The 12,381-nt window shown below is 41.9% G+C and overlaps 1 protein-coding gene across 6 annotated transcripts in view; it reads right to left on the bottom strand.

Annotated features, from left to right (window-relative positions):
• mis18bp1 (MIS18 binding protein 1) overlaps nucleotides 1-5,952 on the bottom strand; it is a 38,274-nt gene extending 32,322 nt beyond the window's left edge. For 3 of the 6 annotated variants that reach the window (XM_060933900.1, XM_060933904.1, XM_060933903.1), the window contains exons 1-3: nucleotides 5,790-5,872; nucleotides 3,320-3,911; nucleotides 3,116-3,220 (exon numbers count right to left, since the gene is read on the bottom strand). In XM_060933900.1, the coding sequence (XP_060789883.1) occupies nucleotides 3,116-3,220; nucleotides 3,320-3,857 (643 nt within the window). In that variant the 5' untranslated portion in view covers nucleotides 3,858-3,911; nucleotides 5,790-5,872. The other 3 variants (XM_060933901.1, XM_060933902.1, XM_060933905.1) reach the window with 3 other exon arrangements.
• Nucleotides 5,953-12,381: the final 6,429 nt, after the last annotated feature.

The raw sequence follows: 12,381 nt of genomic DNA, 5'->3' as shown, positions 1-12,381 counted from the left end.
CCATCCCCAACCACATTTTTTCCATGAAGTTGACAGTTCACCACTATCCTTCCAGGTTTTAATAATGCATTGGACAGTTCTTAAGGGTTGTTTTACAATCAGGGTACGCAAGCTAAAAATCACATTTAACACTTATTATCTTCAATATCAAAAGGCTTGACTAAATAAACTTGGTTGTTTATTGTAGCCCTGTGATAGCTCTATTTACCATGCAAAAAAAAATTTGGTGATAACGTTATTTTTGGTGAATGTATGACAATATATGTCGTATTTAGCAAAATTACTTGTGTCATTTAGAAAAAGTGCTTTTTTGACCACAGGTAGCTCCAAAAGGGATGCACTTAAATCATTCTTTATACCATAAAACACATATTTGGTTCCATATCATTGGAAACATAGTTAAGTTTTAATGTTGAATGCCAGTAAGTTTTCAGACTATTTTGATCAAATTAGTATGTAATTGTGTCAAAAAAAAGTCCTCTCCGGGACAGCTAATTTTTCGATATAAAATAACATATCTAAAATGATTATTTTCATCCTAAAATGTGGTCAAGATATTGGGACATAAATATTAGAGACAACTAACACAAAGCTTACAGCCTTATATTTAAAAGCACGATGGAAGTAGTGGATTCTGAATTGTCAAAAAAAAAGTCCTCTCCGAAAATCACTTCATTTGTTTCTCCAATCTTATAGCAGATTACACAAAACTACCATACACATATGTCAAAAAATTACCTAAAATCTGTTCTTTAACTTGTCCTTCACTTAAAAACTGGTACAAGAACCAGTTTGAATCAATTTGAATTTTGGACCCCTGTGACACAAACTTTGTACCCTGATTGTAAAACAACCCTTACTCCAACTCCTGTAATTTCAGCAATCTTCTTAGGTGTTTTCTTTGTTTAATACAGGCCAATATTTTGACCCTCCTGAAACACAAATAACATTTTCCACGACCACAGGATACAGCTTCCAATGTGTTTGTTTAAGAAATGAGAAATTACTCACTGCATCATTTTGAGTTAAAAGAATTGTTGCCAGCTGAAACACATTAATCACGACAGTAATTATCCAATCAAAAGCTCTGAAGTATTTGTTTATTTAAATCCAACCGGTGACTCTTTTTGGCCAGGCAGTGTATATCCAGACATATAAAGTGGCTGCGGTTGTAGATTTGCATATCATACAAGACTCAACTACTATGCTTGGCAGAGGTCTGCGTTCTCCAAATGCCCTTCTAGTTTGATGTGTGACCAGTGTTCAGAACACTCCTGAGTACTATCGCTAACATTTTCATTTTAACCCTCAGGTTTAATTGTGGCTAAATTTTTCCCAGAGCTAGCATGCACTTTATTCTGCCTAACTAGTGAAACGTGGTCTTTTTTGCTTTGTACAGTGGGGCAAAAAAGTATTTAGTCAGCCACCAATTGTGCAAGTTCTCCCACTTAAAAAGATGAGAGAGGCCTGTAATTTTCATCATAGGTACACTTCAACTATGAGAGACAGAATGGGGGGAAAGAATCCAGGAAATCACATTGTAGGATTTTTAATGAATTAATTGGTAAATTCCTCGGTAAAATAAGTATTTGGTCACCTACAAACAAGCAAGATTTCTGGCTCTCACAGACATGTAACTTCTTCTTTACGAGGCTCCTCTGTCCTCCACTCGTTACCTGTATTAATGGCACCTGTTTGAACTCGTTATCAGTATAAAAGACACCTGTCCACAACCTCAAACAGTCACACTCCAAACTCCGCTATGGCCAAGACCAAAGAGCTGTCAAAGGACACCAGAAACAAAATTGTAGACCTGCACCAGGCTGGGAAGACTGAATCTGCAATAGATAAGCAGCTTGGTGTGAAGAAATCAACTGTGGGAGCAATTATTAGAAAATGGAAGCCATACAAGACCACTGATAATCTCCCTCGATCTGGGGCTTCACGCAAGATCTCACCCAGTGGGGTCAAAATGATCACAAGAACGGTGAGCAAAAATCCCAGAACCACACGGGGGGACCTAGTGAATGACCTGCAGAGGGCTGGGACCAAAGTAACAAAGGCTACCATCAGTAACACACTACGCCGCCAGGGACTCAAATCCTGCAGTGCCAGACGTGTCCCCCTGCTTAAGCCAGTACATGTCCAGGCCCGTCTGAAGTTTTCTAGAGAGCATTTGGATGATCCAGAAGAGGATTGGGAGAATGTCATATGGTCAGATGAAACCAAAATAGAACTTTTTGGTAAAAACTCAACTTGTTGTGTTTGGAGGAGAAAGAATGCTGAGTTGCATCCAAAGAACACCATACCTACTGTGAAGCATGGGGGTGGAAACATCATGCTTTGGGGCTGTTTTTCTGCAAAGGGACCAGGACGACTGATCCGTGTAAAGGAAAGAATGAATGGGGCCATGTATTGTGAGATTTTGAGTGAAAACCTCCTTCCATCAGCAAGGGCATTGAAGATGAAACGTGGCTGGGTCTTTCAGCATGACAATGATCCCAAACACACCGCCCGGGCAACGAAGGAGTGGCTTCATAAGAAGCATTTCAAGGTCCTGGAGTGGCCTAGCCAGTCTCCAGATCTCAACCCCATAGAAAATCTTTGGAGGGAGTTGAAAGTCCGCGTTGCCCAGCGACAGCCCCAAAACATCACTGCTCTAGAGGAGATCTGCATGGAGGAATGGGCCAAAATACCAGCACCAGTGTGTGAAAACCCTGTGAAGACTTACAGAAAACGTTTGACCTCTGTCATTGCCAACAAAGGGTATATAACAAAGTATTGAGATGAACTTTTGTTATTGACCAAATACTTATTTTCCACCATAATTTGCAAAAAAATTCTTTAAAAATCCGACAGTGTGATTTTCTGGATTTTTTTTTCTCATTTTGTCTTTCACAGTTGAAGTGTACCTATGATGAAAATTACAGGCCTCTCTCATCTTTTTAAGTGGGAGAACTTGCACAATTGGTGACTGACTAAATACTTTTTTGCCCCACTGTATTATTATTGAACTGTATTCTGCCTCGATTTGCACAGAGTTAAAACATATGCCAAATGAATAAATGAAAACATAGGAAATAAATACACTAAAATGTGATCAACCTAGGCATACCTCGGTTTATAAGTGTGGACTTACTGGTGCTATTCATCCCAGTTTTCTTTTGCTGCGCATTTACCTGGGCAAAGTTTTCAGGGAGCACCCTCTCCAAAACAGGTTCTGAGGAAAAAAAAAAAAACAACAGAAATCACTTAAATGTATGCAAAACAGAAACCATGCAAAATATTTATCACAAACTGAGAGAAATATATTACTTACTATGAACCACGTCAAGGTTATGGCCTCCATCTCTATCGAGGTCTTCTAATTCTGAGTTTCTACTCATGGACTCAGGAGGTGAAAGTGTCAGCACATACGTATCCTGTCCTTCTGATGTGGCATCATCAACTGGTGGCTGCTGCTGCATATTTGTGGATAACAAGTCACCGCTAGCCAACTGCCTGTGTATGACCTTGACTTCTCTGTGTTCTTCGGAAATTTGCCGCTGAACTTTGGCCTTCAGTCTGGCAAAGACTTTTGCTGGTGTGTCAGTGGCTCGTTTCAGCGGCGTCACCGAATTGTTCATGGCGCTGAGCTCACAGCTCATGACTGCTCTGGACTTGGCTCCAAGCTGATGATCCTGTATTGTGGAATTCATCACTACTGTCATGCAGTTTCTGCTTATTCTGTTTGATTGTGCCATGGTTTCAGCTGTGTCCTGCTCATGAGTGGTCGTGATGCTGGTATGTACAGGAGTGTTGTAATAGAGCGCACGGTGTGGAGGAGCTGAGAGACACTTGACTGGAGAGAGATACATGAAGTACGACGAAAAGGAGTTGGATCCAAGTCCCCAGATTCATCGACTATATTCCTAAAGGAAACCAAAGAAGTAAAATATAGTATAGTCTGCTGGTTATTTTTACAGGTCAAAAGCATAGTCAGATTGCTTTTAAAACCTAGGTAGACAACTAAATTATGCTTTTTGAAATGCAGTTTTATAGGCATATCAGCTGAAGTGATAATGTAATTCAAACTACTCAGTATCAGAGCAGTACACATATAAAATAGGCGTTTGATTACTATCCTTTAATGAAAATACTCCTAAAAACAGCATACACTATACTAGGAGGGGGAAAAAAAAACTTAAATAAAAATATTAATAAAATATATAAATAAGGCGGCACGGTGGTGTAGTGGTTAGCGCTGTCGCCTCACAGCAAGAAGGTCCGGGTTCGAGCCCCGTGGCCGGCGAGGGCCTTTCTGTGCGGAGTTTGCATGTTCTCCCCGTGTCCGCGTGGGTTTCCTCCGGGTGCTCCGGTTTCCCCCACAGTCCAAAGACATGCAGGTTAGGTTAACTGGTGACTCGAAATTGACCGTAGGTGTGAATGTGAATGGTTGTCTGTGTCTATGTGTCAGCCCTGTGATGACCTGGCGACTTGTCCAGGGTGCACCCCGCCTTTCGTCCGTAGTCAGCTGGGATAGGCTCCAGCTCGCCTGCGACCCTGTAGAACAGGTCAAAGCGGCTAGAGATAATGAGATGAGATGAGAAATATATAAATATGGGCAACAAAATCTATTTACAATATAATCTAAAAATTTATATAAAATACTCGCTTATGACGTAATGGCTGCAAGAGCAATGGATTTAAAATTATTTAAATTTACATCATTTATAGGTAAATTATTCCATGTTATTATTGTCCTTGGATAAAAAGAACACTTAACGTTATTTGATGCACTGATTTGATGAAAAGGACGGGACTCCCTAAAGTGAATGACGCATGAAATGGAATGACAGCTAGTGATTTGAACAATAAATGGTCCCTTGTCATTCAGATTCTTATAAATGGAATAACGATTGAAATGTAGGTGGAATGACATGCTTTCAGCTCATGAAATGGAATGACACTGTTTCTAAGTGGAATGACATACTTTTAGGTTATGTTATCAGTGATATCACCTTTTACAAATGGAATGACAGCGTTTCCAGGTGGAATGACATACTTTTAGGTTATGTTATCAGTGATATCACCTTTTACAAATGGAATGACAGCGTTTCCAGGTGGAATGACATACTTTGAGGCAATGTTATCAGTGATATCACCTATAACCTAACCCTAACCCTAGAAACAATGTCATTCCATTTGTTAATTTGATATCACTGATAACATTGCCTCAAAGTATGTCATTCCACCTAGAAACCTTATCATTCCATTTGTAAAAGGTGAGATCACTGACAACATTAGCTCAAAGTCAGTCAATACATATAGAAACCCTGTCATTCCATTTGTAAAAGCTGATATCCCACCAAGCACCCACTTATCTTATCCTAGGGAGGTCTAAAACTAAAGATTTCAATCGTTATTCCATTTGTAAGAATCTTAATGACAAGGGACCATTTATTGTTCAAATTTACTACCTGTCATTCACTTTAGGGAGTCCTGAAAAGGACGGGTGTTTGGTAGTCTAGTAGCTCTTGACGCACTTCAGGAGGGAAACAAATGCCAACATGTCCATTTAAGATCTTGTCGAACATACTGGCTTGAAAGAAAAGTCTGCTGCCTGTGTTAAATTAGCCAGATTACTCAGTTCATTAGCGATGTGACATCGTCGAGCAAACATTACATTTCTTGTGTCGATATCGTCACTGAAAAATAAGTACTGCTAATCTGAGTGTCTTTCTAACATTAGCGAGCTCTCCATCTGTGGATTTAAAGCCGTTAATCAGAAGCGTTGACTAGAAACAAACCCGTTTTCAGCACAACATAGACGCTTCATATCGCTATAATAGCAAACAATTAACTTCTGAAGAAAACAAAGTACTACTAAACAACAAAAACCTTCGATCTCCCACCCATCATAGCTGCAGTGAGCGGATATTTTTGAATTTTCCACCGAGGGAACGGTTTCCTGTCGCGTAGTTATGACGTCACATCTGGACCTTACGCATAGGGGTGGGCGAATCGATCTGAGTATCGATACCAAGGTGATTATCGGAATCGAATCGATACTAGCGTGATGAGATCGATACTTTCGTCGCAGTTTCTCTTCAATACGTCCAGTAAATTACTCGAATTTACTCACAGAGTTCATGCGAGCGTAGTTTCTCTCTAAATCTGTCTGTGTAAACAGCGCACCTCTCTCTCTCTCTCTCTCTCTCTCACACCTCGCCCCTCCCCCTCCCGGCTGTGTCGGAGAGCGGAGAGTCAGAGCGCTGACCGAGAGCAGGCCGTGATGGCGGAGAGAAAGAGAAGTGTTGTGTGCACATTATTCACTGCAGGTGACAAAGACAGTGCCACATGTGATGTGTGCAGAAAAGTTATTCGCTACTGTGGTCTCATCTTATCTCATTATCTCTATCCGCTTTATCCTGTTCTACAGGGTCGCAGGCAAGCTGGAGCCTATCCCAGCTGACTACGGGCGAAAGGCGGGGTACACCCTGGACAAGTCGCCAGGTCATCACAGGGCTGACACATAGACACAGACAACCATTCACACTCACATTCACACCTACGGTCAATTTAGAGTCACCAGTTAACCTAACCTGCATGTCTTTGGACTGTGGGGGAAACCGGAGCACCCGGAGGAAACTCACGTGGACACGGGGAGAACATGCAAACTCTGCACAGAAAGGCCCTCGCCGGCCACGGGGCTCGAACCCAGACCTTCTTGCTGTGAGGCGACAGCGCTAACCACTGCACCGCCCGCTACTGTGGTAACACTACCAATTTATTTAAACATATTAAAGCAGTTCACCCCATTGGACAGAGTTTGACACTCAAATCCTGGAATCGCAGCAGCATCGCACAGCTGGCACTGATGCGACTATTGAAATGCGCCGGTACACGGAAGAGAAGCCAGTTCCACGGGATGGAGACCCACTTCTTTGGTGGAAAATGAATGAACCTACATTTCCCTCTCTGAGCAAGATTGCAAAAAAACATCTGGGAGTAATTGCAACATCCGTACCTGCAGAAAGGATTTTCTCTAAGGCGGGACAGTTAATAACTCAGAGATAACTGTTCCTGAACAAAATAACTGTTCCTGAACAAAAACCTTTAAATCTGTTATCAATATGGGAACAGAGCCAAAAGGGCACCTCAAGGGATACTTCCTTGGAGGGCTTTGTGAGCAAAGAGCCAAAGGTTACGAGCCACTTGTAGTTTACAGCTGATTTGCACTACTGACTTTATTTTTCACACATTATTTGCGTGCAATGGAGGGTTTTTTTTGTTGTTGTTGTTTATATTGTTATATTTATATTTATTACATTGTTGCTTTTGTTTACTTATTTTGCACTACTGACTTTGTTACTTTATAACTGACTTTATTTTTCACAAATATTTGCATGCAATGAAAGGGATTTTTTTGTGGTGTTGTTGACATTGTTATATTTATATTTTTGTTACATTGTTGCTTTTTTGTTATTTTGCACTAGTGACTTTTTTCTTAAACAATTTTGTGTAGCAGAAGGTGATAAGGGAATTATTTTATTATTAATATACTGTTACATTGTTTTATATTGTTGTAGTTAGTTAACCTCCTAAGGCCCAAGCTGTTTTTTTTACATGCATTTTTTTTTATTTCTCTTTGCTATTTGGGCTTATTAGAACCTCATCTCATCTCATTATCTCTAGCTGCTTTATCCTTCTACAGGGTCGCAGGCAAGCTGGAGCCAATCCCAGCTGACTACGGGCGAAAGGCGGGGTACACCCTGGACAAGTCGCCAGGTCATCACAGGGCTGACACATAGACACAGACAACCATTCACACTCACATTCACACCTACGCTCAATTTAGAGTCACCAGTTAACCTAACCTGCATGTCTTTGGACTGTGGGGGAAACCGGAGCACCCGGAGGAAACCCACGCGGACACGGGGAGAACATGCAAACTCCACACAGAAAGGCCCTCGCCGGCCCCGGGGCTCGAACCCAGGACCTTCTTGCTGTGAGGCGACAGCGATAACCACTACACCACCGTGCCGCCCCTTATTAGAACCTGATTAGAATAAAAACTAAGCATCATCTTTTGATAAGATGTACTTTTAGAGAAAAAGTATGTCCACATATGTGGATTCTTGTTCCGAATTTCCATAAAGTGCTGTCCACGCATGTGACCGCTAAGCCCTATAAAAAAACATTTTTATTTGCCTAAAATCTTTGTCCTGTGTTTTATCGTACTCATAATCAACAAAAAAAGGTAAAATCACAAAATTATTCAATGATCATAACATTTCAAGTAAAAAGTATCTGTATCGGCGATACTAGCCCTGTATTTACTTGGTATCGGATCGATACCCAAATTCCTCGTATCGCCCACCCCTATAATATGCAACGACCGGTTTCCTTCACTGAACGCTATATAAACTCACGGGCTCGTCAGTGTGAAGCCGTCTGGCCGCCATCTTACCACTCTCAACGCGAGTATTTGGTTTGTGTTAAACCGTCGTATCCGCTCAAACCCCCCCCCCATTACCTCATCTTATTTTCTCACCTTTACCCGCATTCTTTACATATCTTTATAGCGCTCCCCTTCACTGTTATTGTTTTTTTTCTTTTCCAGTCCAGTCTCTGATCATTTTTCACTATTTCTCTTATACAGTGGATCTTTCTCTTTCGTACAGTTCTTTATTTCCATTAATTTATTTATTATACCAATACAAAGGCTGTACAATGTTGAGCTCCGAAGAAAACAAAATACTACTAAACAACAGAAACCTTCAATCTCCCACCCATCATAGTTGCAGTGAGCGGGTATTTTTGAATTTTCCATCGAGTGAACGGTTTCCTGTCGCGTAGTTATGACGTCATATCTGCACCTTACGCAACGACCGGTTTCCTCATCAGTGTGAAGCCATCTGGCCGCCATCTTACCACTCGCAACGCGTGTATTTGGCTTATCCGCTCAAACTTGCCCCAAGAAAAGTATCTCCTGATTCCCCCTCCCATTACCTCATCTTATTTTCTCACCCTTACCCACATTCCTTACATACACTGTATTGCCAAAAGTATTTGCTCACCCATCCAAATAATCGGAATCAGGTGTTCCAATCACTTCCATGGCCACAGGTGTATAAAATCAAGCACCTAGGCATGCAGACTGTTTTTACAGTTTGGAGCTGGCCCCTTCCTCTTCCAACATGACTGTGCACCAGTGGACAAAGCAAGGTCCATAAAGACATGGATGACAGAGTCTGGTGTGGATGAACTTGACTGGCCTGCACAGAGTCCTGACCTCAACCCGATAGAACACCTCTGGGATGAATTAGAGCGGAGACTGAGAGCCAGGCCTTCTCGTCCAACATCAGCATGTGACCTCACATATGCGCTTCTGGAAGAATGGTCAAAAATTCCCATAAACACACTCCTAAACCTTGTGGACAGCCTTCCCAGAAGAGTTGAAGCTGTTCTAGCTGCAAAGGGTGGACCGACATCATATTGAACCCTATGGATTAGGAATGGGATGTCACTTAAGCTCATATGTGAGTCAAGGCAGGTGAGTGAATACTTTTGGCAATATAGTGCATCTTTATAGCGCTCCCCTTCACTGTTACTGTTTTTTTCTTTTCCAGTCCAGTGTCTGATCATTTTTCACTATTTCAGTTTTTCTCTTATACAGTGGCTCTTTCTCTTTCGTACAGTTCTTTCTTTCTTTCTTTCTTTCTTTCTTTCTTTCTTTCTTTCTTTCTTTCTTTCTTTCTATTTATTTATTTTTTTATTTATTCATTATACCAATACAAGGGCTGTACAATACTTCTTTTCTATGTAGGACAGTTGTTGAAACAGGATTATTTTCTCATATTTGCCATTTTCACTTCATTCTCACACTCATGTCTTAACAGTATTTATTGGTCACATAATTCACATCACACATGAATCGATCCTGATAGAGTTCAATAACTTACAGATTATTCCTCAGTGCTCACACTAATATCTCACACCTCATTCTCTTCAATACACATTGTTTTTTTTTTTATACAATTGAATTGTTATATTGGCCTTATTTTTGTTTGATATAGTTATAAATAGATATTGCCTGATGTTATTTAGGTTTTCTTGAACTTTATGTCAAAAATTTGTAATGTTTTGTAAATATTAAGGGTGGCACGGTGGTGTTGTGGTTAGCACTGTCGCCTCACAGCAAGAAGGTCCTGGGTTCAAGCCCAGTGGCTGACAAGGGCCTTTCTGTGTGGAGTTTGCATGTTCTCCCCATGTCTGTGTGGGTTTCCTCTGGGTGCTCCAGTTTCCCCCACTATCAAAAGACATGCAGGTTAGGCTAATTGGTGGTTCTAAATTCACTGTAGGTGTGAGTGCGAATGGTTGTTTGTCTCTATTGGCCCTTTTCCACTACCCTTTTTCAGCTCACTTCAGCTCGCTTCAGCTCACTTCAGCCCGACACGGCTCGCGTTTCGACTACCAAAAACCAGCACGACTCAGCTCGTTTCAGCCCTGCTTAGCCCCTAAAACTCGCACCGTTTTGGAGTGGGGCTGAAGCGAGCCAAACCGTGCTGACTGAGGCTGGGGGCGTGAGCAGACACTCCCCTGTGCACTGATTGGTGAGGAGGCGTGTCCTCACATGCCCACACACGCCCCGCGAGCGCGCTGGGATCTGTAAACACCGCAAACCCGGAAGAAGAAGAATTACGAATTACGAGAATTTCTGAAGCCTTATGCGCCTCGCCTCATCTATACGCTCTTGCCAGTATCTGCCCGCGTTGTCGGTGACAACAAGCCACAGCACCAAGACCAGCAACACTAACGACTCCATGTCCTCCATGTTTATTGTTTACTATTCGGGTCGTGAGACTACCGCTGAAAAGCTCACTGAATCAGTGACATACAGAGCATCGTGGACGAGTTCGCGGAGCGCAAGGCTCGTCGTATGCCCTTCAAATAATGCGCGCAGTAGGCTATTGATGTTTTATTATGAGCCATGTACAGTATGTCGCCTAATGTTTTTTTGTTTCTGAGTTACATGTTCGTTTGAAGGACTTAATGTACAAAATAACATAGTTGCACCCCGGAGTGTTGAAATTGGTAAACACAGTGCATTCAGTGAGGTTTGCACCGCCCTCCTTTTATTTCTGACTCTTCCTGTCAGCGTTGCAACCTCTGAGCGCTCATTCGTATGCCCTTCAAATAATGTGCGCAGTATAGGCTATTGATGTTTTATTATGAGCCATGTACAGTATCCTAATGTTTTTTGTTTCTGAGTTACATGTTCGTTTGAAGGACTTGATGTACTAAATAACATAGTTGCACCCGGTAGTGTTGAAATTGGTAAACACCGCAGTTGCGGACATTTTGTAGCCTAAAATGATGTTATGATAAGCTTTAATAAAGGGCCCGGTCATTTGCCCCGCCCCCGGCCCGGCTCTGACTTGTTCCGCCACTGTCACTGTCGTCACTGTTTGCGCTGCTTAACGGCATCACATGACGTCCACCCACTTTCGCTAACTCCACCCAATGTGTCCACCCACTTCCAGCCAGCACGGTTCAGCGCGGTTGTAGTCGAAATGCAACTCCAACAGCCCCGCTCAGCTCGACTCAGCTCGACTCGGCACGGCACGGCTCAGCCGCGTTTGTAGTGGAAAAGCGGCATATGTGTCAGCCCTATGATGATCTAGCGACTTGTCCAGGGTGTACCCTGCCTCTCGCCCATAGTCAGCTGGGATAGGCTCCAGCTTGCCAGTGACCCTGTACAGGATAAGTGGTTACATATAATGGATGGATGGATATCAAGTCAAAGTCCCTCTCATGACAGAATCTGGTCTTCCCAGGCAGTCTCCTTTTCCAGTACTAACCAACTCTTTAAGGTGTATGGGTGCACCACCGATCTCCGTTTTGATAGCCCTCAGCCTCTTGCTGAGGGCTATCAAAACAGTGGGGGGCTAGTCCTCTGGTAACTGCAAGAGTTGGACTCCCTACTTGCATCTCTATTGCAGCATGCCTTTCTAGATGGCAGTAGGTATCATTTTTATGATGGTCTTTGGTATGACCCAACTGCGAGTAGAACTTGCGATCTCCCAGTCGAGAGGCGGACATGCTAACCACTAGGCCAACTCATGGTACAATGGATGGATGTAAATAAATGGACCATTAGAATAATTTGTTTTGTTATAATTATGCAGTAAATTGTAATTAATTTAGGACTTGTTTAATTTTATTATTATTAGATAATTGATTGATTATATATAATTTGTAACTATAGCTATGGATTGATACCAATCTGTTTCTAAATAGTTAATTTGTAATATCTACATCTAAGTCTTTGTTCTATCCATTATTTCCATGATTAGTTTTATTTCATGTTTCATTCTGTGCAATATAATGGATTTG

The sequence above is a fragment of the Neoarius graeffei genome, chromosome 11, assembly GCF_027579695.1.
Source record: "Neoarius graeffei isolate fNeoGra1 chromosome 11, fNeoGra1.pri, whole genome shotgun sequence".
NCBI lineage: Eukaryota > Metazoa > Chordata > Actinopteri > Siluriformes > Ariidae > Neoarius > Neoarius graeffei.
Note: the sequence above shows the minus strand (reverse complement) of the source record. Positions and strands in the feature narration are given on the sequence as shown.